Source organism: Micropterus salmoides, unplaced genomic scaffold (genome assembly GCF_014851395.1).
Source record: "Micropterus salmoides isolate LMB-PRFRI ecotype aquatic unplaced genomic scaffold, ASM1485139v1 Ms_hic_scaffold_7, whole genome shotgun sequence".
NCBI classification, from domain to species: domain Eukaryota; kingdom Metazoa; phylum Chordata; class Actinopteri; order Centrarchiformes; family Centrarchidae; genus Micropterus; species Micropterus salmoides.
This window is the reverse complement of record NW_024044459.1, coordinates 5,985,402-6,010,507: the sequence shown is the minus strand read 5'-3', so window position 1 is coordinate 6,010,507 and position 25,106 is coordinate 5,985,402. Positions and strand designations below refer to the sequence as shown.

The window sequence follows — 25,106 nt, the reverse complement described above, 5'->3', positions numbered from 1 at the left end:
GGACAAGTGCCACGCCTACTCCAACCACTCACCCAGCTCAGAGTCAGACTTGGATCGCAGGTACTGTGTCCTCAAACTGCACATCCCCTACAAAGACCTCGTCTATCCTGATGTTGCACAGTCTCAGTGGGGTGCTTATTGTGAGCCCAATGCCACACACAGTGCCCATTAACATGCACACACACACTCACACTTTCTCTATTACACAGACACAGACAGATCCTATTGTGGGAAAAAAATTGTCATACACAGTAAATGTGCCGAAATTAAACAGCCAGTTCACAAAAATTACTATATAATATATTTTCTCTCATACTTCTAGTAATACTTCGAAATTTGTTATACTTTTAGTTGTATCTCAGTGAACCAACTACTGTGGGATAGAATATTAGGAGAATGTAGAATAGGTATAGATATTTATCATCTGTGCTCTGACTCCATCACTCCCCACGAGAGAATGACCAAGCAGGGAGTGGGGGATGTAGACCAGCGACTGTAGAGTCTGCAGGGCGATGCTTGGGTTGTGGTGGGGCTTATGAAATGCCACAACAATCAAGTGTCAGCATTGCTTTCAGGCGAGTAAGCAGAGCATTGATGGCTAAAGTAGCTTGCAGGCTTCAGGTTTGGAGACATCTGCCTCTGAGTTTGCTGCATCCACCCCAACATAGTGGAGATGATGGGATTATGTTTGTGGTGCTCTCAGCAAAAAAAAAAAGGAAAAGAAGATTTGCAGCATGTCTTTCCAGAAACATTGTCCCTACCTGTTATACTATATTCTGTAAATTACAGAACACATACAGCAATCTTCACTGGGACTATTTCTTTGATAGGTTCCAATGAAAACTGGCCACAGTAAGGTCTGTGGATTCTCCAGAATAACATTGTTTCTGGGTGAACACAATGCTGCTGATTTTAGTTTTTTCTATGATGTGAGCACCGCAAACTCCACTTGAATGAGGTAACAGCAGACATTTTTTAGACTTATATTAAAATCCTTGGCAACTAAAACTCAAACTTTCTGCATGGCTACATACTACGACAGGTAAATTGGAATTATGTTTTTTTTCAGGTGAACTGGCTCTTTAAAAATATGGACAAAACTCTTAATTATCTTAATTAAACGGCTTATCAAACACCTTAAATAGTTATTTTGTCATGGTGTTGCATTGCATTATATAATGGTGCTTCTAATTGTTTCCCCCATGAAAAACAAACAAACTATTATACAGCGTACACATGGTCACTTTTGTGGGCGGACATGTTCGTCCACAATTGCAGACAGATTATTTACACGTAACATTGTCCTCATAGCCCAGTTTCTGGGCTCAGTCTCTTCTCCATGCACTTTAAGGCAATGCAGACCATTGTAATGTTATTACTGTATAATCCTGCTGCTACTCTTCCTGTGTCATGTGCAAAATGTATCACAGTATATGCACCGCGCTGCCCTTTGTACACACAGCCCAGCTTATTGAAATTCTTCACTGATGTGTGTTGTTAGCTTTGAAATATTCTGAAAGGCTGTGACTGTGAGGTGAAGGGTGATGACCTGAAATGCATGCTGTGTAGTCTGCTCTGTGCCTCAAAGCCATTGGTAATTTTAGATTTAGAACACATGTGGAATTTAAATAGATGAATAAAAATAATGTGCGGTATGTATGTTGTATATCTAGGAGATATAGGGGATTTATTGTTGGCCTGCATAACTGGATGTCACTGGATAAGTATCCACATGCAACAAGCATCATTGTTTTGGTTGTTTCTTTTTCCTCCATGTGCTGAATCTCTTTAGTAAATCCGTCTGTGATGCTCACACCTGCATGTGAAATGTAGCCTGACCTTAGCTTTTTGCTCTCTGAACTATCCTCACCTAGAGCCGTAGCAGTTTTGATGGAAATGTTTGCATTGAAAGGGCAGCTGATGAGGCTATTTCTGGTAACCTTTGCTCATTTTGCCAAACATTTAACCACACATACATTGTTTGACTGTTTTTTGTTGTTTTTTTTTTACTTTGAGGATTTCAAAGTTGCCATTCCTGTCTGCATTGCTTTAAAAGAGGCATGGTTTGGAATTGACAGAGTAACTGATTAGGGACTAAGATGAATTTGTTTTGCGCAATGTTGTCAACTGTGGATTTAGATAATGAAAATTACTTTGACTGAAAACTTCATGCCTCCCTTTAATGCATTTCTATCACCAAACCTTCCAAACACATTTATTTGGCAACATATAGCAATAAAAATATTATTTAAAAAATTAAAATAATGTTACAACATGTACTGACTTAAAAAGTGCACAACGGGCAAGGTTGATTACTGATTTCTATAAGTAACATTCTAAATCTTTTTGGATGTCAAAGTCCAAACAAAACTGTAGTTTAATTTGTGAACTAGTGAAATTCATTCTTGTAAAGTCAAGTTATACTGTGTGTTGCATTTTCTTCTCTCTCTTTTAATCACTAGTTACATTACATTTTTTGGATAATATAAAAGTTCTCTGTTCATTATTGCATCAGCCCTACATCAGTCTCCTCTTTCTATATTCTTGGTTCTGATTTTCATTTTTCATTCAAGTTCATTTGGCATAAGGTAGAAAAATACTTTTGGACAAGGTTAGAAAACGTGGCTTGTTCTTTGCTTTCTATTGGTTACAAATGTCTGTCTTGGGGTGAAGGTTTGGAAAGGGCCACAGCAAACTGATTCCCATGTTCATGGTATGAAACCTTTCCCAGTCACCAGTCCCATCAGGACTTGACCGTAAGGCAGTGTGGCCACAGACAACCTACAGCAGCTCATTTCACTCATCAGTCCACCTCCTGTTCATCGATGACATAAGCTGCTGTAGTGTTTGGCTGGGGTCGTGGTGCCACATGGCTTAGCTCCTCCACCCTCCCACGCCTCCTCCCTCGGCCCCTCCATGTTTTTGGCTGTGGGTGTGTATGGTAACTGGAGCTTGCCCTTCCTCAGCATCACCCTCCACCTGAAGATCTCCTGCCCGTCGTCTCCGGCCATGCCTATGGGCCGAGGCATGGTCTGCCCCGTGCCCCAGGTCAAGATCGAGATGGAGTCGGACTACGACTCGGACATCGACCACCACCGTCCTCGGGACATGAGCAGTGAGACCACGTTATAAAGCTGGGACTCGACGTCTTGTTGACAGAACTACGTGCAACCGGGTGTGGGCAAACTACTCCAAGCAGCCAGTGCTGACCCACAGACAGTACAAGGTGGCACAGACCACCAAACTGACACCTTTAACAGACTGATCCAATCAATGCAGTTGGAGAAGCTGCTTTTAAATTGGTGCATTTTTGACAGATTTTGTTTTAAATAATATATTAAATACTAAATGTATTTACTTGTATGATGTAAATAGCCATAATAAGAGAGGAAGTGTTTATCTGTATGTGCTGCATAGGATAATATATTCAATGTGAAAATATTTATCTTTATACATTCATAACTATATATTGATATTGTACTATTAATGCAATGACTCCAAATCCAAACTAATCTTGAAGTCAGTACAATGTCAAAACGTCTGTACAATAATAGAAGAGAGAACAAGCACCATTTTAGCCACAGAACTATTTACCATGAGGATGTAAAGTCTACTTGACAAAGTCACGCCATCTACTGTTTGTTAGCCTTTGCAGTAGTGTGCCTCTGATCCCAGAGAACCAGCTCTCCTTTCCCTGTGTCCCTCCAGTTCATCACTTCATATTGGCACATTAACCTGGAACAAAAAGAAACAACCAAAAAGTCCTGATGTTCTGATGTTGCTGAAAACGATTTATTATGCCAGATGTAGCGTACAGGTTTATATTTGTGTTTTTACTCTCAAAATCTTTCCACCTCACTTCCAACACTACACACACACACACACACACACACACACACACACACAAGAAATGCAAACATGGTGGATATTTATGAATTGATAGATACACTTATGTAATTAAAATTCCATTATTCCAAATGATGTGGCTTGTCTTGTGCTGAACATTGTGATTTTTTCCCCCTTCAAATCTACAGCATAGCTGACAAATCTGTGGTAAGCACGTAATCCTTGCACAGGAACGTTTAAGTATCAGCAATGTTGAACAAAGTAAGATATCACCAGTCATTGACAGATAAATAGCTCCAGGATGTCTTCTGAATAAAGATACACTGATAGCTACAAGCTAATGTTTCTCAACAAAACGCATTGCGTGTCCTTGAGGTCTGAGAAACATGTAAATGCATTTCCTTCCTCATAAGACATTAGCAAAGCAGAATTTTTGAATATTCAAAACCCTGCATTGTTTACATCCACATTTCCTAGCCGCCTTCTTCTCTGCCTTTGTTGGCACATTGCTACACTTCTTTGCATGTAACCGCCACCAACTGTTGGTCAGTGGAATAGCCTGAAACCAGCGTTGTCGGCCTCGTGTACGATTCAAACAAAATGGGGACACACTCGTAAAAACTTGGTTCTATAGCGCTATCAGTGTTCAAAAGCTCCACAGGGTGCCTGTAAGTATTCCCACTATATTCATTGTGACTGCCACAGCAATGCCCTTAAATTTAGGGAATAAGAGCGCTGGTATCAGATTGGTACTCAGTCTTAGGGGAAACCCTGACTTTAGGTATTGGAAGTAGTAATGAAAGAGATCCACTCAGAGTGGTGTATCCCTAATTTGTTTTTTGTTTTTTTTAAACACAATTGATCTCTAAATCATCTTTGGCACAACACACAGTACAATCATACTGTATATAAATACAGGGGGTTTGACCAGTGGGAGTTGTTTCATATTATTAATGACTAATATTTGAGACAGTAAAGTCATAAATACACACATCACAAAATGGGACACAACACAGAATGTCTGAAACACAATCATAATGCCATTACTATTATTAATAGTACAAATAATAAATATTCATCATTCCAATTTGGAATACAGTCAAATGTGTCATTACAATTAATTCAATTTAATGGCTCTCTACAGTCACCCAGCGCTGTCTTGATTAATTCTACAACAATCACATTGCAGCACATCTGTCTATTCATCACCTGACAGAACATGTAGGACAAACCTAAACCATGTCATGTTAAAATCATTTATTCCTGCAGCATTCCTGCCACGGTGTCTTATTTTTTGATACCACTACCTGGGGACACCGAAGTTGCAAATTTTAAAATCCTACACACAATGTCTTTATTAAAGGCTGATACCAGAGCGACACGTCACGTCAGCACACAGGAGGCGTTCAGCAGTGCATCGGAGTGTTTGGTGAACCCGTCAGCGAAGCCCTCCCCTTCCATCAGTGTCGGCCTCCTGTTGCACATGGGGCACAGTTTGTTGCGTTCCTGTGAGCCTCTCATCCAGATGATGAGGTTCCAGCGCTGGCCGGAGGTAATGGGCAGGGCCCCGTGCATGTGTTGGCCCCGGTGGAGGAGGCCCTCAGTCACCCTGTGTTCAACCTCTGTGCACTCAGTCTCACTTAAAGGCACCTGCGGGGGGAGGGATTAATGTGCGATTCAATTATAGTATTTCTAAACTGCCAGAAAAAGATTTCAAGTTTTAAATAAAGTTTTATCAGCAGGTTTTTCTGATCTTAGAGATGTTTCACCACAGGAGGACATTATTTGGTGACAACTAGGGCTGAAATGATTCATCAATTAAATCAATAAAATCGATTAATAAAATTCATCAACACAAATTCTTTGCATCGATGCTTCGATTAATCCATTTAACTATACATCACAGTGTTTTGTACGGACATTTATTACTGTCGCACATCGCGTTTATGCTGTGAACACGACGTGATTATGATGCCGCTGTTTGCAAAGTGGAGGGAGAGAGAGAAAAAAGCGAGGGACAAAGAACAAAGTGTCCAAAGTATGGGATTATTTCAAGCTAAAGAAAACAACACAATATCTACCCCCGTGATGAGACAATTTCAAGACTTGCTCATGTCGAACCTCTCAACAAGTACATTTTGGACAGGGATTTAAAACTAGAAATAACTTAAGTCTAACCCTAAAAATCCTGTGTACTTTTATTGTTAAATACGAGTTTATATCATAATTGTTTTACTGCATATACACCTACAGTGGGGAGAACAAGTATTTGATACACTGCTGATTTTGCAGGTTGAAGTGTACCTATTATAAAAATTACAGACCTCTACATGCTTTGTAAGTAGGAAGACCTGCAAAATCAGCAGTGTATCAAATACTTGTTCTCCCCACTGTATATAATGATTATTGGCACAATGATACACTCTGTATCTAACCGCTTAAAATGTCTATCTGTTTGCCGACATTGTTAAATTTAATTACACAATGCTACAAGTAGCAGAAGTGGTGGTTGTAGGTGTAATAATAGTGGTAACAGCATTATAGTATTATGACCAGATGTTCACCTGTCTCATATCACCAAAATAAAGGTTGCCCTCGGTGAAGTCCTTGCCCAGGGAAACATTAAGGGTGACCTCTGAGTTGTCGTAGTGGTAGCTCAGGTCCAGGTCTTCATTCATGTCATATTTAACAACAAAGGCCTTGTGGCTGTCCAGACAGCGCCCCCCACAGTCCGGGTAGAGCAGGGAGGTGAGCGGATGCAGGTAGTGCTCACGGAGGGGCGTAATGAAGTCCTCGTCAAAGCCCAGTTCATTCAGGAGGATCTGGGAGAGAGAGAAAATGAGAAGAATATCATGAATATAAGGACTTAGAGATAATGCATCCCTCATGTTTAATTCCCTGACCTTCTTGTGACTATACATATTTAAGTCACAACTCTTTCATGGCTCAACATTTTCTATCTTCCGAATTTCAGGTTTTAGGGCTCCATCTTGGCCCACAACCACATTAAGCAATGCATTTTTAAAGACACTAGTGTGAAATGACCCTTGACTTTCCCTGACTTTGTTTGATAATCTATCAAAGTCCCTGCATGCACCCGCCCGCTACTTCCACATATTTCATGATTCGTGGGACCACGGTTCAAAATGTCAAAATGATGAAATATAAATGACGGAGCGGCGATCAAATGGTGCTTTACAGGGGTTTCAGCCAGTAGGAGCACATGCATTACCCCATAATGGTTCATGGTGTTGGGTCTTCCTTTAGGCGCTGAGGAGCGCTCAAAGTGCTCCAGCTCCTCCACCAGCTCCTCGCAGAAGCCTCTCTCAAACACAGGGAAGCGATACACCCTCACAGCTTCAACAGAAAGATGAGAATAAAATAAAAAGATCCTCCATGTACCATTTTCATAACTCCATATACTGTTGTCTAACTGTGATCATGTGGCGCAATCAATATGAACAAATGAGACCATGCTGGAAATGACAGGAAAGATGGTTAGTGCTGGTGTCTCCCACTCCATATCCCTGGCATCTGTCTTTGCCTGCCACCCTTTCAACCTCCTATAAGCAATGGAAAAGGTACACTGTCCTCACACTGGTTTTTAGCTCCCAAACAATGTATTTGTCTGAATGACAACGATGACAATGTTTTGACTTTAATCAGCCACATCACACTATTCAAACAATTTAGACTCTGAATCTAATCAATCTAATAACTTCTATAATTTAAAAACTTCTCAGTCAGGTCTGGGACTGTGGCCGAGAGCTTTCAGTCACCAGACAGTCAGACCATTGTTGGGTGATACAAAGCATTAAGAAAGTAAATCCAAAAAACCTAATACTAGTACTAATAACAGCGATCACTTGTTTGCATTGAAAGTGAGTTAATACTTCTTATTTGGACATAAGCCTCTAACAGGAAAAGCACTTTCCAGCTCACCTGCCTCTTCCTCCAACAAGCCCGAGAGACCTTCTTCACTGCTGTCCCTGCTTCGACAGTACGCAACAATCTGCTTGAACTTCGGTGCCAGGTAGGACTCCTGAGGAGAGGTGGCGTGCAGGTGTGCCTCAGTGAGTTTGTTAATGACACATTTTTAATGACACTATCTGCAATGGCTGATGCAGTAAATACCTGCAGATGGTAGACGTGAGGATGGAGAGGCTTGTACGCCTCTTTGATAGCAGCAGCTCTCTCCGCAGACGTCACATCTAGACGCCTTCGCCTGTCCACTTCCTGCGAAATCTAAACCCAGTAGACATATAGGTAAAGTTGGCGTCTAGTAGGGACGCAGGGCTAAGTGCAGAAGAATAAGGTGAACTTTTCATGATCACAACTTTATCTCATTATCTTAAGATAAAATGTTTCCTGGCCATCTATTTACCTGTAGGCCTACTAACTCTAAGACAGCATCTAACAATTCTTTTGTAAAAACTAGAGCCCGCCAGATTTTGATATTCCAATATATCGGAAGATATATTTTTTAAAAATATTGTTTTCCCTCTTTTTAGCCACATAACTTAGCTTATCTTTAACATTTGATATATGTAGTTATGACGTTATGCAGTTTAATATATATATATTTTTTTATAAATAGTCATTTGAACACAAGTACTGCTGAGTGTGTCAGCTGATTGCTGTGTTTTGTGGTGGATTTGTGGTTCCAAACATGTGTTGCCAACAGGCGAGTTGCAAAGTGCCCTCTCAAAGACAAACTATGCAACAACACTCATAACATGACTGAAGGATCCATCACTCAGTTTCTTTTTTAATTGTCATTTATCATCTGTTATAAACACAGATACCGATTTATGTGTAATTAACTCATATCAAGAGGTTACTTGAGCCCAACCAATAATTTCAGGTACATTGATTTATCACTCGGGCTCAAATTAAATTGAAGTGGATCAAATGTCACCAACCAAATGTAAAAGGTGGGTTCACACCAACTTCATTTAGTCCGGTTGAACCGAGCCTTTGTTCGTTTGGGTTGGTCTGAACACCAGACTTGAACTCTGGTACGAACCAAACATTCGCCTTGAAGGGGTGGGGGGGTGGTTTCTGACCGCTGAAGACTCACAGGAAACTACCACTGTATGTGTCATTTAAAATACAGTAAAAAATATTGATGTATTATTATTGTTGATAATGTTTAATATGTATCATTTTATCACCAAGTAGGTTTTGACAGTTTGCCATGGTGTTTGGTACGTACAATGAACACAGTAAGAGGAAATAAAAACAAAGATAATGTACTGCAACAGTCAAGAACAGATGGTAGGGAGTTTGACTGGGATGGTACACCTATCAAACAGTAATGCAGGTGTCCTTAGGTGAGCTCAGGGAGGACAGAATCCTCCCATGGAGCAGAAGGGCAAACACCAGCTTTATCTTGATTATTATTATTTCAGTATGAATATAGAGAGTAAAAAATACATTCAAAATATGAACATGATACCATAAAAAATAAATCTATAGTATTTTAATAGTATCTCCAAATATGTACAATATAAAATAATAATAGGCTAATTATTATATGTCATATTTATTCTTGAGGAAAGGTCGGCACCTTTTGATATATTGAACTTTTTATGTATGTAGCATGTAGGGACATACAGGTGCTGGTCATATAATTAGAATATCATCAAAAAGTTTATTTCAGTAATTCCATTCAAAAAGTGAAACTTGTATAAATTATACATTCATTCCACACAGACTGATATATTTCAAGTGTTCTTTCCTTTTAATTTTGATGATTATAACATTAACACAACTAATGAAAACCCCAAAATCAGTATAAAAAAATTAGAATATTGTGAAAAGGTTCAATATTGAAGACACCTGGTGCCACACTCTAATCAGCTAATTAACTCAAAACACCTGCAAAGGCCTTTAAATGGTCTCTCAGTCTAGTTCTGTAGGCTACACAATCATGGGGAAGACTGCTGACTTGACAGCTGTCCAAAAGACAACCACTGACACCTTGCACAAGGAGGGCAAGACACAAAAGGTCATTGCTAAAGAGGCTGGCTGTTCACAGAGCTCTGTGTCCAAGCACATTAATAGAGAGGCGAAGGGAAGGAAAAGATGTGGTAGAAAAAAGTGTACAAGCAATAGGGATAACCGCACCCTGGAGAGGATTGTGAAACAAAACCCATTCAAAAATGTGGGGGAGATTCACAAAGAGTGGACTGCAGCTGGAGTCAGTGCTTCAAGAACCACCACGCACAGACGTATGCAAGACATGGGTTTCAGCTGTCGCATTCCTTGTGTCAAGCCACTCTTGAACAAAACACAGAGTCAGAAGCGTCTCGCCTGGGTTAAAGACAAAAAGAACTGGACTGCTGCTGAGTGGTCCAAAGTTATGTTCTCTGATGAAAGTAAATTTTGCATTTCCTTTGGAAATCAAGGTCCCAGAGTCTGGAGGAAGAGAGGAGAGGCACAAAATCCACGTTGCTTGAAGTCCAGTGTAAAGTTTCCACAGTCACTGATGGTTTGGGGTGCCATGTCATCTGCTGGTGTTGGTCCACTGTGTTTTCTGAGGTCCAAGGTCAACGCAGCCGTCTACTAGGAAGTTTTAGAGCACTTCATGCTTCCTGCTGCTGACCAACTTTATGGAGATGCAGATTTCATTTTCCAACAGGACTTGGCACCTGCACACAGTGCCAAAGCTACCAGTACCTGGTTTAAGGACCATGGTATCCCTGTTCTTAATTGGCCAGCAAACTCGCCTGACCTTAACCCTATAGAAAATCTATGGGGTATTGTGAAGAGGAAGATGCGATACGCCAGACCCAACAATGCAGAAGAGCTGAAGGCCACTATCAGAGCAACCTGGGCTCTCATACCACCTGAGCAGGGCCACAGACTGATCGACTCCATGCCACGCCGCATTGCTGCAGTAATTCAGGCAAAAGGAGCCCCAACTAAGTATTGAGTGCTGTACATGCTCATACTTTCATTTGGCCAACATTTCTAAAGATCCTTATTTTGTACTGGTCTTAAGTAATGTTTAAATTTTCAGAGATACTGAATTTGGGATTTTCATTAGTTGTCAGTTTTAATCATCACAATTAAATGAAATAAACATTTGAAATATATCAGTCTGTGTGGAATGAATGAAAATAATATCCAAGTTTCACTTTTTGATGATATTCTAATTATATGACCAGCACCTGTATATGCATTAAATCATTCATTCAAGGAGATACATGGGTTCATAAAAATAAGCAGCTTTTATAATAAGCCTTTACTTCCATTTGCATCATGGGCCAACTTTTTTGCATGTTTGCAATTGTGGCCCACTTACTTTTTTATTTATTATAAATTATCTGTGATGAGACCGCCTGATGCAGAGTTTCTTCCTCCTGCATTATTAAATTGTTTGTTTGATGTTCATGTGCGTGACCCTCTAAAGTCTGCTGATATGCGCTGCAGACCAACACCACTATGAACCTGACGGTGCTCCATGATGCTATCAGGTAGAAATTTGGAGGAGTTTGTTATTTTCCCCGCCGATAATCGAACGACATTTCAACCACATGGCTTTTGTTTACAATATCTGGACCGCTTGGACAGGACCAGATGAAAAACTGAAACGATGTATCGCCCTCGCATTGGTTCCATTCATGAGGAAACGGCGTCAACCTTAAATAGTTCGGTCACTTAAACACACTTTCTTACCTTGTTGAGCACATCCTCAAACTGTTGCTCCGTCACGCAACCAAGCCTGCTGAGCAGCTGTGTAGCAAGAATTAACATGCAACGCACACTTGTCAGTAGTGTAACAGTTATACAAACAGGACATGCCACTTCAAATACTATTTGTGTTTAAAAAATGTAACTAATCTCCACTCACTGCCTGATAGTCCAGTCTGAACTGCTGCTCGGATTCGAAGCGGACATGCAGCTTGTAGTCCTCCAGGAAAATATTATCAGTTTTGAAACAGTTACAGATATAAAACTGAGGATTTCTGTCTTCCTGGTTTGTCATTATTACTACTCGCAAAAGGAATTACTTTTAAGAAAACAGAAAAACGTCGTAATAGTATTCCTCCAAGACTGACCACCTACGTGGGTAACTCTGGGTCAGCGGCTTCAACAAACATAGCACTTCCGGTTTGAAATCCTAAAATAACAGTGTCCTCTTCCGGTTCCAAATCCTGAAAATAAAAGCGTCATCTCCAACAATAGTAATTTCAGAGAGTAATAAAGCGGCCAGCAACTGGAACAACATCCAACTATATACGAGTGCTATCGTGTTGGGAGTTGTAGTTACAATCTATGACCACTAGAAGACAGAAACGCACAACTATTCTGCAACAGAAAGAAACGTAGGCAGAGATAGTGACCGTTAAATTTTATCAAGATTCATATATGTAGGTGGAAAAATATAACTCAAAACACCTGCGTCATTTGATAACGTCTTAACATTTGTATCATTTAAGGCTGACATAAGGTTTCCAGTGGAGAGTGTACAGTTGTACTTCAAAATAAAACGTTCAACCTGGACCTTGCACGAAGTGGTTGTTGTCTGGGGGGGGCGCTAGTGCGAAAAATGGGTTACCAACGGCACATATGCTTAAGTAGAAGAAGAGAGAGACTAGCACACCCTTATGTGTCTTCATCCTGTTGTGATTTTGTTGTGGATGATCTGTCTTCGTTAGCAGTAGCTAGCACTGCTGCTAAATATGCCGATTGGTCACCAGGATATTTTTTCGCATTGAGGTGTATTTTCGCTGTCCGTACTGTTTTGTAAAGTCTATGCGGAAATGTTAAGCGTGGAGTCGTTGCAAGTGGCTGAGGAGGAGGTGGTTGAATCCAGCTCCAATAAACTCGGTGACATTTACACTTTTGTGGCTAAAGGCTGCTTTCCTCAGACAATGAATCCTTTACGAAAGAAGAATCTCAAAAGATACGCCCAGAAATTTATCATTGATGGTAAGGGTTATTCTACAGCGAATAAAACACTGGCAATGTATTGCTTTCCTCTAGCTCCAGGAACGTCTGATGGCGTCACGAACTTCCATTCAAAAGACTTGAAAATTTAACGTGGCCCTGCTTTTCAGCAAATATATACTTTATAGGACATAAAGTAAGATATTAAATGAAGTTGTTGGCGCCTCTACAAAGTTCGGCTCACTAATGTAGTGGTTCACAATAACCAGCACTGGTATATCTCCACTTGTAACTATCCTGGCTGTACTTTGCTTTATTGGAACAACATTCGAACTAATATAATAAGTAAAATATAAGATGACATTTTCTGAAGATATGTGGTGTTTGCCAAACTGAGGCGTTGCTCTCATTATTCTCTCAGCAGGTCCATGTTTTGTTTTCTGAGTATGTCTACCATTCAAGATAAGCAAGACAACATTAAATACAATTTTTTAAACTCAGTATGGTGTGATGTTCGCATCATATGCCACAAGTATTTATTAAGATGTATTCAGCAACCTCTTGTTGTCGGAGTACCAAAGTGTGCTACAGCATGCCCCACTCTTCATTCATATCTTAATTCAAGAGGGAAAGCTGTACTATGTGGGACCCAAGAAAGAAGAGAAGAGGGAAGTGGTGATTGAGGCTGAGAGGAAGAGGCAGATTTTTCTTGACTGCCACTTTAATGACATCGGTCATCACCTGGGCCAAAAGAAGACTGTCCACCGGATCCAGAGCAAGTACTACTGGCTGGGGATCGTCAAAGATGTAGTGGATTGGGTAATACATGTTTATGTCGTCAGTGTTCTGTTAACATCACTTGGAAATAATGATAATATGGTCTAACCGTAATGATAACTGTTTGCTGTTTCAGATAAAAGTATGTGAGACCTGTCAGCAAACAGAGAGGAATAAAAGCCTGGCAAGGACTGTCCGGCCTATAAAAGTGGACGCACCTTGGGACATTGTTGGGATTGACATTATAGGTTTTTGCCTCAATTAATTTCATCAAATAATATTTTTTCTGCTGTACGATTTCGTTCCACACTTTGTGACCTGCTGTCTGTTTTTCTCTTGTCTTCACCAGGGCCTTTCCCAGAGTCGCGGCAAGGCAACACCAACGTCACAGTCCTCATTGATTACTTTAGTAAATGGCCAGAAGCTTTTCCAGTGCAAAAGACAGATGCGCTCTCTGTTGCCAGATGTATTTCCAAATGCATATATCGGTAAAAACGTTTACGTTACTTTTGTTTTATTTAGTCCTCTACTTAAGACCACTTTCATGTCCCTCAAAACCAAAAGGTTTGGTGTTTTTGATAGAACTTGATAAAACTGTTTTACGTGGCTGAGTGGTATTCTAACCCATGTTGATAGCCACAAAATTACAAAACTTTTTAACTTGAAATTGAACTCTGTTTTCTTTTATGCTATCAGGTTTGGTGCCCCTAAAACAGTAGTGTGCACGCAGAATGCTGACTTCTGTGATGAGGTGAGATGTGAGTTCATTCCAATAAACAGCTCAATAGAAGGATCAGAGATTGTAGTGCAGTGGTGGGTCTGGTTTATCTTCCAGGTGACGAAGCTGCTGTGCGAAAGGTGGAGCATCGTGCAGAAGGTTTCCCGTCTGGATCAACCTCAGCTCAACCCGCTCCACGACTGCACAAGTCCGTTACTGAAGGAAGCCATTGTGCAGATGGTAACAGAGAAGCAGGATGAGTGGGACGACTTCCTGGACCCCGTCCTATTTCTGTTTAGGACGTCCACCAACCCTACGACCAAGTTCACCCCTTACTCCCTCATGTTCAACAGGAAGGCTAATTTACCAAACGAGGTAAGGTTCCATTTGTCTGGGGAAAAAATTCTAACAGTGCTGTTTGTTTCTGCTTACCAATTTTATTTCCTTCCCTCTAGACTACATTGAGCCTGCTGAATTATGATGAGCTAGAACAGGATATGTATTCCATTAAGGAGAAGGCCTCGACATACATGACCATAATGCAGGAGCAGCAGAACTCAGTGAAGCAACTGGTAATTCATATGGTTTTGTCTTGCACTATTTCAATCAGACACTGCTTTGTTGGTTTTGACACAAGGTCAGAAATTATGATTCTCACTTCCGTGTCTTTAAAGGTATGGAGGTATTTTAGTGCACAATGGACGGCACAAATTGAATCTGACTTTTATAGTTTTGAAATGTTGTCTGCTCTTCTACCCTAGTCTATACTCCCCTGGATGAGTGCTAGTAAGCTGAAATCAAATTTTGAGAAACTGAATATGAAAACTAAATTTCTGACCTGAATTTTTGAACTCCACCAAAATTTAAATAATACTCACAGGTTGAAAACAATACTACTTAAATTAATTTGCAATCCGTGAAATACAATTTCAAATTTTGCATACAATATTCAGTAAGAATATTTCAAATTCAAAACTATTAAAATCTGATTCAGTTTGTGCCGGCACTAAAATAACTCATCCCATGAATGGATGTTGATACTTTCTTAGTGTGATGTACAGTATTTACTTTGTGGGATGTACGGGAGGGTTAAATGGCCCATTAATTATAGAGAGGAGGGTTATTTGATTTGATAGGACATGCAGAAAGGCGGGTTTGTTTAAAAAATGTGTTGCCTGAATTCATGCAGATTTAATGCAACTTTAAAACTTCTTTAAAGCTGGATTAATTGATTTTTAAAAAATATATTTATTTATTTATTTTTGGTCAGTTAGGAGTAGCGGAACTTGCAGAAAAACACTGATATAAGGTGCGTTCGATGCGGCTGACGTGTCGCCGACTTGATAGTCAAACGTTAGCTGCTGTGGACAGCAAAGACTGATCTGAAATCAGGCAAAAGGTGGTTCCAACTTGGTGCAGCCGGAGAAAAGCAACTGCGGTGGCTGGACTCAGAAAACTGCAGCTGCCTTGCTTCCACAAGGTTTTAATGTCCTGTGACATGGTGACGTTTTGCAGCACCGGTGAAAGTCTCACAAAGTGTCTAACCAGCATGCCTTATGCTAAGTCCAGCATGCATCACATTATGTCAGCGAACCAAAACCAAAACATCAAACTAAAAGAAGCGAAAGTCTCCATAGAACTGGGGGTCTGCAAGTTTTGGTAATAATTCTATGTGGGTTCATCCCCCTGAGAGATGCATTACAACCATTTTACCCATTGTCATTGTGAAGAAAATATTTAGTGCTTCAGTGCTCTTGTTGGCATAACGTGGTAGATACAGAGCGAAAATATTCAGCTCAGATGTTTTATAATTGTATTGTCCTTTAACATTTTGACATCCCTTTGTGTCTGAATGTTCCACTTCCAGGTGATCGCGAACATGAACACAGCCTACAAACAAGAGAAGAAGAAGAAGAACGCCAAACGCAGGACACATAACATGCCCTCGATGACCTTCAAAATGGCAGATCCCCTGTTCGGCGCGGGAGACTCGCCCTCCCCGAAGAAACTGAAAGAGAGTTTATATTTGTCTTTTCCTGTTGAGACGGTGCTGGCCACCGAGCAAAGCAGCTCCGAAGACATAAAGACTGAGTTAGCCTATCACTTAGCTGAATCTGACGTCCACTGAAGGGGACAGTTTGGAAAGATTGTAGTGAGGACACATCAGTGGAGCACGACCATACGTTGTCATGAGACAGAAGATGGAAATCCAGCTGTTGGTGAAATGAGTGTGATGAGGAGTGCTACTATGCTTCATGTCAGCTGAACAAACTGCTGGCTGATGTTTGACTTGTAGATGAATCTCACACGTAGAAACAGAATCTGCTGGCCAAGTAAATGGCAGTAAACACTGACCCTACATGAATTGTGAATGTGAGCTCTTGCCTGTTTCCCTACAAAATAACATTGTTTCCCATGAAAATGATGCTAACTTATTTGTTTTCACTTTGTTATACAATCAATTTTTAAGCTACAATACTTTAAAATGAAGGTTTCATTTTTGTACCCATAATGTCTAGTCAGTACATTATGGGAAATTAAATATTGCTTATGAGCATTTGTTACTGTATTATTAGAGTCTCTCTTTGTTTTTGTTCCTGTAGGAACTTAAAATACTATTCTTAGTATTTTATGTTGACAAACTTTGCTCAGAGTCGTGATCATTTTGACCCAATAATTAAGAGGATTGTTCTGTTTTACTTGGGTTTAACAAAACATGACTTCCATCGAAGGAAAAAGTCCACTCATGACACCGTGGAGAATCCCGGGCTACTTTGTCAACGTATTTTTGGTGTTGTTGACTCGCAGCTCTTGAACACTGACTGGAGGGAGGAGCCACAGAACGCCCACTTCCGCCACAGCTGAGGTTAGAGAGATAAAAAGCGAAGAGGTGTCATTCTGCCTTCTTTTCCGTGAAGTGTATGGGAGATCATCGGCATCTTTGACAAGTTTGAATGTATTCGCTGCCTCATTGACCAGGTACTCTAAAATACTTGGCAACTTAATACAGACTACAATTACAAACTCAGTTGAAACATGGATTTCTGAAATATAAGGATAAGTGAAAAATATAAAGTCTAATTTTGAAAATACCAGGGCACTCGAATTGCTGGCCCAAAAAAGAGGACTAGGCCAAATTATTAACTATAAAATGATCGACAACGGCACCTCCCACCCAAAGACTTGACTCAAGGTATTAAATTCCTCTCTATTACTACTAATCCAGGGATTCCCACTAACCCAGGCAAGCCCACAGGATGGACCAGAGATGTTATTCTCTGTACAAACTGGGAAATTATTTGTTCAAAAACAGTAAGAAAACAATTAGCCTAGACATCTGACATATAGGGCCTAGGCTATGTTAAAATAAGATAAAAAGAAACATCAATGCCAAGAAAAGAAACAACAAATGACCATAAATAACTAAAAGCAAATACAGAAAAAGAACCCTGTAAAGTGGAGAACTAATAATAGTCCGGTAGTTTTAGTCCACATTACTACAGTGAGGGATCATATACAAGTGGATGAAAATACACAATAAATACAAGTAATGAAAACACAAACTTAAGATCTAAACATGATACTATTAAAACGACCTATTCTACGTCCCCACTCCTGGACTGAGTGACCAAGGTAAGCCTGTCGGTTGCACTGCTTTGATTGTGTTCAGACTTTGACTCAGCTCCATCACGTCATTGATTCATATCACAGAAGGAAGTCAAAGTCGATTTTACATGAAGCCATCAAATGCGTCTGCGCGTTGCAGCGACACGTCTTTCGTCGCAGTCGTCAGATACCTGCAAAGTGTGAATCCTCAGTACTATAGACGATCTTTGATACCGGTGTCCATTTCCCTAATGTAACGTTAGGTAACTAAACTCAATTTGATACGTGAGTGCTGTCTCTTAGTAAGTAGAGCCAATACGCCACGGTGTATTTGATTATGACTGGAGACAGACTGTAGTGAATGACCCCGTGGACACCTGGCTGGACATGAAGGGATTAAAAACATGGGAGCATCTGAAACCTGATAACAGCTCGCCGTCTGCTAACAGCTAAATTACATAGCTAGCTGATAAAGTAGTGGAACATTTGTTGGTCAGATGTTGCAACCTTATGGGACATTCATTCAGAGCATACAGTAACAGCGTAAATATTACTTGTTATTACAGGACTACCTCATCCCCGTGTCCTCGAGCCGCAGGAGACAGGAAGTAAGTTCCTTCAAAATAAAAGACGTTTAAAGAAAATAAAAATATACTGATCATAACTCTCTATAGAAATCGGTCCCATTAGTCAGCATGGGCATCAAAGTAGCTGTGAGCTGCTCTGTGTTGTACATCCTACTGGACGTGGTTGTCACCACTGTCCTGTATGCACACGGATCATACTTCAGCATATTTAAAAAGGACGCCCTGAACTTTAACATCCTCCAGTCAGCGCTGGACCTCTGGGGGACTGTACTGCTCAGAGCCTCCCTGCTGCTGGGAGCCTCCATAGGGGTGTCATGGAACAGAGAAGACGGCCCACCGAGGGTCGCCAAACTCACCACCCTCATTCTCCTGATCTGCCTGATTTCCATCACCTATGCCCTGGCCAAGCTGCTGATGCTGTCTGAGCTGGGGCCTCTGAACCACCAGCCCTGGCTGCTGAGCCTGATAAGTTGGACTTGTGCCTCCTCTCTGGGTGTCATGCTACTCTGGGGGCTGCTGGGGAAGGAGTCCAAGGCAGCGAGCAATAACACCAGCAGCAGTGGAGGGGGAGGAGGCTCTGAGGACGCTGAAAAGCTGGTGGAGGCAGCTGGTGAGGAGGAACAGGAGGTGGGACGTGAGAGGCAGAAGAAGGTGGACGGAAGCCAGAAGAAGAAGACCAACTCTGGGGCTACACTGGGACGTCTGCTGAACTACTGCAAAAAGGATGGTGGGCTGCTGTCTGTAGCCGTCCTCTTCCTCATCATCTCTGCTGTGTGTGAGTGTCTTTGACGTAATAATATAAAGCAGTCAAATCACAGTGTGTAGACTTATCTGTTACAGAGGATTGCAGCACTAATGTGCAATAACTCAACAGTCTTTCTATGGCAATAGTGTACAGAGTCTGTCTTACTCATTCCAGATTATACAGCACTTTATCTATGCTCTCATAAAGAGCAACTAAGCGCAGTAGTAGCAGTAACAGTAGGAAACTTCAATGTCACAATTTAAATAAATCTTATCACACGGACTTTGCAATCCATAAAGGGTGGACTGAAGGCCAAAAAACCTCTCAACAGTGTACATTAACAAGGTTAAACCTCTTAACAAGGGCCGCAGCTAGTTTTCATTATTGATTAGTGTGCTGATTATTTTCTCAGTTAATCGACTGGTCTATAAAACGTCTGACTATAGAGGAAAATGTCCATCAAAGTATCCCAGAGCAGACTTTTTCCAAATTGCTTGTTTTCTTCGACCAACAGTCTCACAAGACAAAAAAAAAAAAGCAGCAAAGCATCACAACTCAGAAGGAGAGAATCACAACAATGAAATGATTATAACATTTGACAATAGAATTTCCTTTATTCAACTAACGGATTGACTGACTTACTGTTTCAGCTCTACTCTTAAAGTTAGCTCATCACACGGATGAGAAATCTGTTCCACAAAAAACGCGTGGAAATCCCTTACATTATATTCCGGTGTCTATCTTTAACCTACAGGTGAGGCCTTCATACCTTACTACTATGGGAAAGCAATAGACAGCATTGTGGTTCACAGGAGCATGGAGTACTTCGCTAAGCCTGTGATCATGCTGTCAGTACTGGCCTTTGCAAGGTGAGCATCTACAGGTTGTCTTCTGAGGCCAGTGGTGAGGGTTGGACGGGATGTGTGTCCTCACTAAGATTATATATATGTAGACACTATAATTATAGGGCAGTATGAGGTGAGGGGCATTTGTTTATGTGAAAGTGTTGCCAACTTGGACTCTAATGTTTTATTTACTGTAACAATAATTGTAATTTAATGATTGTAGGTTTGGGCTCTTTGCCACTGTTGGACAGCATTCAGAGATGGAAGGGATCAGGAAAGAGAGTGTGGTGATTTAGTGACGTGACAAAATTGCTTGACTAGATTCTGAGCCAGGAAGTCTCAGGTGTCACATGTGCCAAACTTAAAAGATACCTAAATGCTTCATGACACCTTCACCCTCTCCACAGTTCACTGGCGGTGGGAGTACGGGGAGGAGTCTTCACCCTGACCTTTGCAAGGTTAAATCTGCGGCTCAGGAATCATCTGTTCAGAACTCTGATGAGGCAGGAAATTGCCTTTTTTGATGAGAACCATACAGGTGATATATGAACACTTTAACCCAATCGTCCCTCCATGTGTATTAGTGATTTCTCCCTCTGTGAGTCTTCTTCATTAGAAGAGCAGTCCTTCAAATGTCCGTGTCCCCCTGTAGGTGACATCATTTCACGTCTGTCAGCTGACACCACCCAGGTGAGTGACCTCATTGCTCAGAATATCAACATCTTCCTGCGGAGCACCATCAAGGGCGCTGGCTTCTTCATCTTCATGTTTGCGATGTCCTGGAAGCTCACGCTGGTGACCATCATGGGATTCCCCTTCATCGCCCTCGTCTCTAGGCTTTACGGCGAATACTACAAGGTGAAGTAGTTTCGTGTGTGTGTTGATCATTCCATTTGCGGGTAAGATTAAATTCGCTCCTTTGTACTTTTCTTTCCAGAAATTAACCAAAGAGGTGCAAACAACCCTTGCAGAGGCCAATAAAGTTGCAGAAGAAACCATTTCGGCCATGAGGACGGTACGGAGCTTCGCCAATGAGGGTGGGGAGGCCGACTCCTACTACGCCAAGCTTTTGGCCATGTTCCAGCTCAACAAAAAACAAGCCCTGGCCTACGCTTGCTACATGTGGTCCAGTTGTGTAGGTATCAGCAGTTGCCCTTTTAAATGAAGATGTAAAGCTCCAAATCTCTTTTGGTAAATATTATTTATTATTATTTAGCGTGGGCGCCAATAGAGTTTGTATGTGTTTTTCAGATCTCAGAGCTTGCCTTAGAGGTTGCTATCCTCTACTATGGCGGCCACCTTGTGGTAACCAATCAGATGAGTAGTGGTGCCTTGATATCTTTTTTCATATACATGCTCGAACTGGGAGAATGCCTTGAGGTATTTCACCCATTTTCTTATTTTCTTCATTTCTTTCATCGTGTATGTATGCAAATACTTTACAAGGCTCTAATCCCATCAACCGCTGTCACGTGCGGTTTGTCTTACAGAGTATAGCATCGGTGTACACGGGCCTCATGCAGGGAGTTGGAGCTGCTGAGAAGGTTTTCGAGTACCTGGACAGGAAACCCAAACACCCAGCCGATGGCACAGAGGCTCCAGACACGTGCGCCGGCCTGGTTGAATTTAAAGACGTCACGTTTTCCTACCCAACGCGCCCTGAGATTGATATTCTAAAGGTTTGTTCTGAAGGATCTTACTGCCTGAATGTGCTGATGAACTGTGTATAACTCTTCACACTAAAATTGATCAGTTTGGCATCAGGTAGAAGAGTCAGGGCTCACCTCACTACTAATTCACTCCGAAACATGGGGCCAGTAAAAGCCTTTTATTTAAAATCGGGATCAAGTATTGTCTAAAAGCTACTGTACAATGTTTTGTACCCTGTCAGGAAGACAGTTCTGGGGGAATCGGGCAGCATTACAACTTCGCAATTTATATATATGTTAACTTCTCTAATTTTGAAAGAATCACTTCCCTAATCGGCGTGTTTTTCAGGGAGTGTCCTTCACTCTGCGGCCTGGCGAGGTGACCGCCCTTGTGGGACCGTCAGGCAGTGGGAAGAGCTCCTGTGTGAGTCTGCTGGAGAACTTCTACCTTCCACAGCAAGGCCAAGTTCTGCTGGACGGGAAGCCAGTTCAGACCATCCAGCACGACCACCTCCACTCCAAGGTCAGTCCACATCCAGTGTAACTGATAAGAGTTCAACATTAGGAACAGGCTAGAACAAGACTGGCGCTATTCTTTATTTGTGTTAAGTCTCAGCAAATCACATGAGAAGACCAAAGCTAAAAAATGTGGTAGTCTGTCTTTCAGTACATTTCCAACTTTCCTACCCCGTTTGTGACACTCAGACCCAAGCCTATTGGTTCCTGCTGTAGATGTTGATTTCTAAAAACAGGTGACGAATATGTTAGTTAATTTTTCTAAAGACCTGGGTAATTTCCTAAAACAGCTGGACGTATTTAGCAAATGTTGCTCATTTGTTGGGGACTATTTTCTGCTGTCGGTTAATGCACTTTGGGTGCCCTAGTGAGTATTTACGGGCAGCGGTGTATTTAGACATGGACTCAAAATAAACAGTGCCCGTATTAAACTGTAATGAAGGAACATGTCACCCAGTGCTACAGTGTGGCTCACTGATGGGGTTTTTAACAGTTCTGGGACAACAATGGCAGTATATCCGACATTTGCTACACACTGTACTTGTTAGTAGGATCAAGTCATTGCTGGTTAAGATCTTTCACACATAGATCTGTCTATTTGCTTCTGCAGGTTGCTCTTGTGAGCCAAGAGCCTGTGCTGTTTGCCCGCACGGTCAAGGAGAACATCGCCTATGGCCTGACTGACGTCCCCATGGAGGCTGTGAAGCAGGCGGCCACCAAGGCTAATGCTCACCATTTCATCACCACCCTCCCCAAAGGCTATGAGACAAGTAATTATTAATTGTGCACTTGAGTCTAATACTATTTATTATTAGTGTTAGATCGTAATCTATTGCCCTTATACTAGCTTCCCTCCGCTGAAACCTCACAGTTAGTTTTTAGGCCTAATGGAAGCGTGTTCCAAATTATACCTCAATTATTACTTTCTTTTGAAAAGTCTAATGTAACCCGGGATCTTTGTTGCATCATCCTCCTCTGCACTTATTTGCAGTCACCTCTTCACTGCCTGCTATCCAAACACAGTCAAAAATATAAAAAGGCCTGATGTGTTTTTTTCTCCTTTAAATAAATTAAGCTAACTCATCTGTGCTTTCATAAAGATGACGTCTATGTGCTACAGCTGAGTTATTGCTCCTGATTATTCCCCAGGTGTTGGAGAGAAAGGCTCCCAGTTGTCAGGGGGGCAGAAACAGAGGGTGGCCATTGCAAGAGCTCTCATCCGCAACCCTCGTGTTCTTATCTTGGACGAGGCGACCAGCGCCCTGGATGCAGAGAGCGAACACATTGTAAGTGAAATGCCAAATGAAATGTTATGTACGGGTGGCAGGCAAGAGAAATGCAATAACATAACCCTGTGATAAATACCACTTTAATGAGCTGTAATGTGTCAGAGAGCTGTTCTGATTGATTGATCTCAGTGATCATTTTTTTAATCTCTGCCATATCTACTGCAGGTTCAGCAGGCCCTGAACAACATCATGCATGAGCACACTGTGTTGGTGATTGCCCATCGTCTCAGCACAGTAGAGAAGGCACACAACATCATCGTGATCGACAGGGGCCGTGTGGCCGAACAGGGGTCTCACAGTCAGCTGATGGCCAGCGGGGGGCTGTACTACAAGCTGGTACAGAGGCAGGTCCTGGGCATAGAGACAGGGGCAGAAGTCCTGAACCCACCTGAAAATCTCAGCTGGTCTGATGGTGGAAGGCAGCAGAGAAGACAAAGCAGCAGCAGCAGCAGCAGTGAGGCCGAGTGCAATGTGCGCTACTGAGAATAGACTGCAGTGTGTGGAAATGGGATTGGTCTGCTGGATGGTTTTTTTTTTTTAGGGCTGCTAGTGTTTTGAGTTATTTTGGGAAGGAGATATTGTAGAATTGTACTGTAGAAGATATTTTGTACAGATATTCAGCAGCTTAAAGTCTAGCCGTTGTCATGCAAAGAGAAGAAAATGACCTTAAACGGAATGTAGACCTCAAAACACTACTGAAGGATCTTGATATATTTTATGTGGAATTTGATCAAAGTGTTATGTCTTAATCAGCTTAAATTAAGATCCACTTACACTGAAAAACTTAGTAGCACTTTTAAGCTAAAAATACATTGAATGTATCAAACCATATCACAGAGGGTTGGCATTACCACTGGAAATAAAACCTGAATGAATGATGATATGATCACTATCTGATAGAGCTTTAAGAATTGGTAATGTTGCCATTGATGTACTGTTTGTGGTTGTTTACCTCATCATTGCACTGCAGATAAATAAATAACTTTCTCAGGATTTGTTTTTGCTTTTATATTGCTCTTACTGTAGCCATGTGAACTGATTTGTTTCTATACAGGGCTGTTTAATTACATCATTTGTAATTCCACAAGTTAGTGATTTAATGACTACAAAGAAAAGACGGTTGTCTTTGTCGTTGAACTGAATGCACTATAGAGATACATGATTTTCTGCGGTGAGGATAACTCCGTTAATGGCACAAGAGATTTGTATGAATCAGTGTAAATAAAAACAGATGGAATGAACACTAAAAATATTCAGCATGGTCTTTTTTTTTTATTTATTTGTGGAAACGAACGTGTTGGAAATGCTGCATTTAATGTCACCTCGTAAACACCCATTTTTCAGATTTCAGTCAACGTAATCATGGATTGTGAAACATTCGTAGTATTTTGAAGGGTGTTTCTTTTATTATCGTAGAATGTTATGAACTTCCTATTCACATTTATCATGTTGTTTAAAGCTAGTGTCAGTCCCATCAGCCTCAGGCTCGCCTCTTTTCTATCTCACTCCTGCCTGCAAGAAGCTAGGTGTGAGGTAACTACTTTAATTTACAGATAAGATATTGCATTGTATATTCATATACTATGATTATAATATATAGTCGTTGTCGCCACAGTAAAATGCCGGATGT

General features: G+C 41.2%; 4 protein-coding genes across 4 annotated transcripts in view; 3 read left to right on the top strand and 1 right to left on the bottom strand.

Moving 5' to 3' along the window:
• slc4a5a (solute carrier family 4 member 5a) overlaps positions 1-3,852 on the top strand; it is a 35,267-nt gene extending 31,415 nt beyond the window's left edge. The window contains exons 22-23 of the mRNA XM_038703063.1: positions 2-60; positions 2,967-3,852. Of these exons, the coding sequence (XP_038558991.1) occupies positions 2-60; positions 2,967-3,132 (225 nt within the window). The 3' untranslated portion in view covers positions 3,133-3,852. The remainder of the gene's footprint in view (position 1; positions 61-2,966) is intronic.
• An 845-nt stretch (positions 3,853-4,697) lies between these two features.
• Positions 4,698-11,953, bottom strand: ogfod2 (2-oxoglutarate and iron-dependent oxygenase domain containing 2). Its single transcript, XM_038703062.1, has 7 exons — positions 11,705-11,953; positions 11,530-11,586; positions 7,981-8,091; positions 7,789-7,888; positions 7,079-7,203; positions 6,411-6,668; positions 4,698-5,496 (listed from the first exon to the last, which is right to left on the bottom strand). Exons 1-7 carry the CDS (start codon positions 11,837-11,839, stop codon positions 5,230-5,232), a joined length of 1,053 nt encoding a protein of 350 aa, XP_038558990.1. The 5' UTR covers positions 11,840-11,953; the 3' UTR covers positions 4,698-5,229.
• A 664-nt stretch (positions 11,954-12,617) lies between these two features.
• On the top strand, positions 12,618-16,808 carry zgc:113436 (uncharacterized protein LOC503528 homolog). The gene is made up of 8 exons (XM_038703061.1): positions 12,618-12,786; positions 13,370-13,563; positions 13,658-13,769; positions 13,871-14,009; positions 14,218-14,272; positions 14,357-14,614; positions 14,695-14,811; positions 16,107-16,808. Exons 1-8 carry the CDS (start codon positions 12,618-12,620, stop codon positions 16,365-16,367), a joined length of 1,305 nt encoding a protein of 434 aa, XP_038558989.1. The 3' UTR covers positions 16,368-16,808.
• Positions 16,809-17,133: 325 nt separating this feature from the next.
• Positions 17,134-24,725, top strand: abcb9 (ATP-binding cassette, sub-family B (MDR/TAP), member 9). Its single transcript, XM_038703059.1, has 12 exons — positions 17,134-17,218; positions 18,412-19,207; positions 19,932-20,046; positions 20,430-20,560; positions 20,675-20,880; positions 20,960-21,157; positions 21,274-21,402; positions 21,513-21,701; positions 22,021-22,194; positions 22,798-22,957; positions 23,337-23,473; positions 23,642-24,725. The coding sequence occupies exons 2-12, from the start codon at positions 18,541-18,543 to the stop codon at positions 23,957-23,959; spliced, it is 2,424 nt and encodes an 807-aa protein (XP_038558987.1). The 5' UTR covers positions 17,134-17,218; positions 18,412-18,540; the 3' UTR covers positions 23,960-24,725.
• Positions 24,726-25,106: the final 381 nt, after the last annotated feature.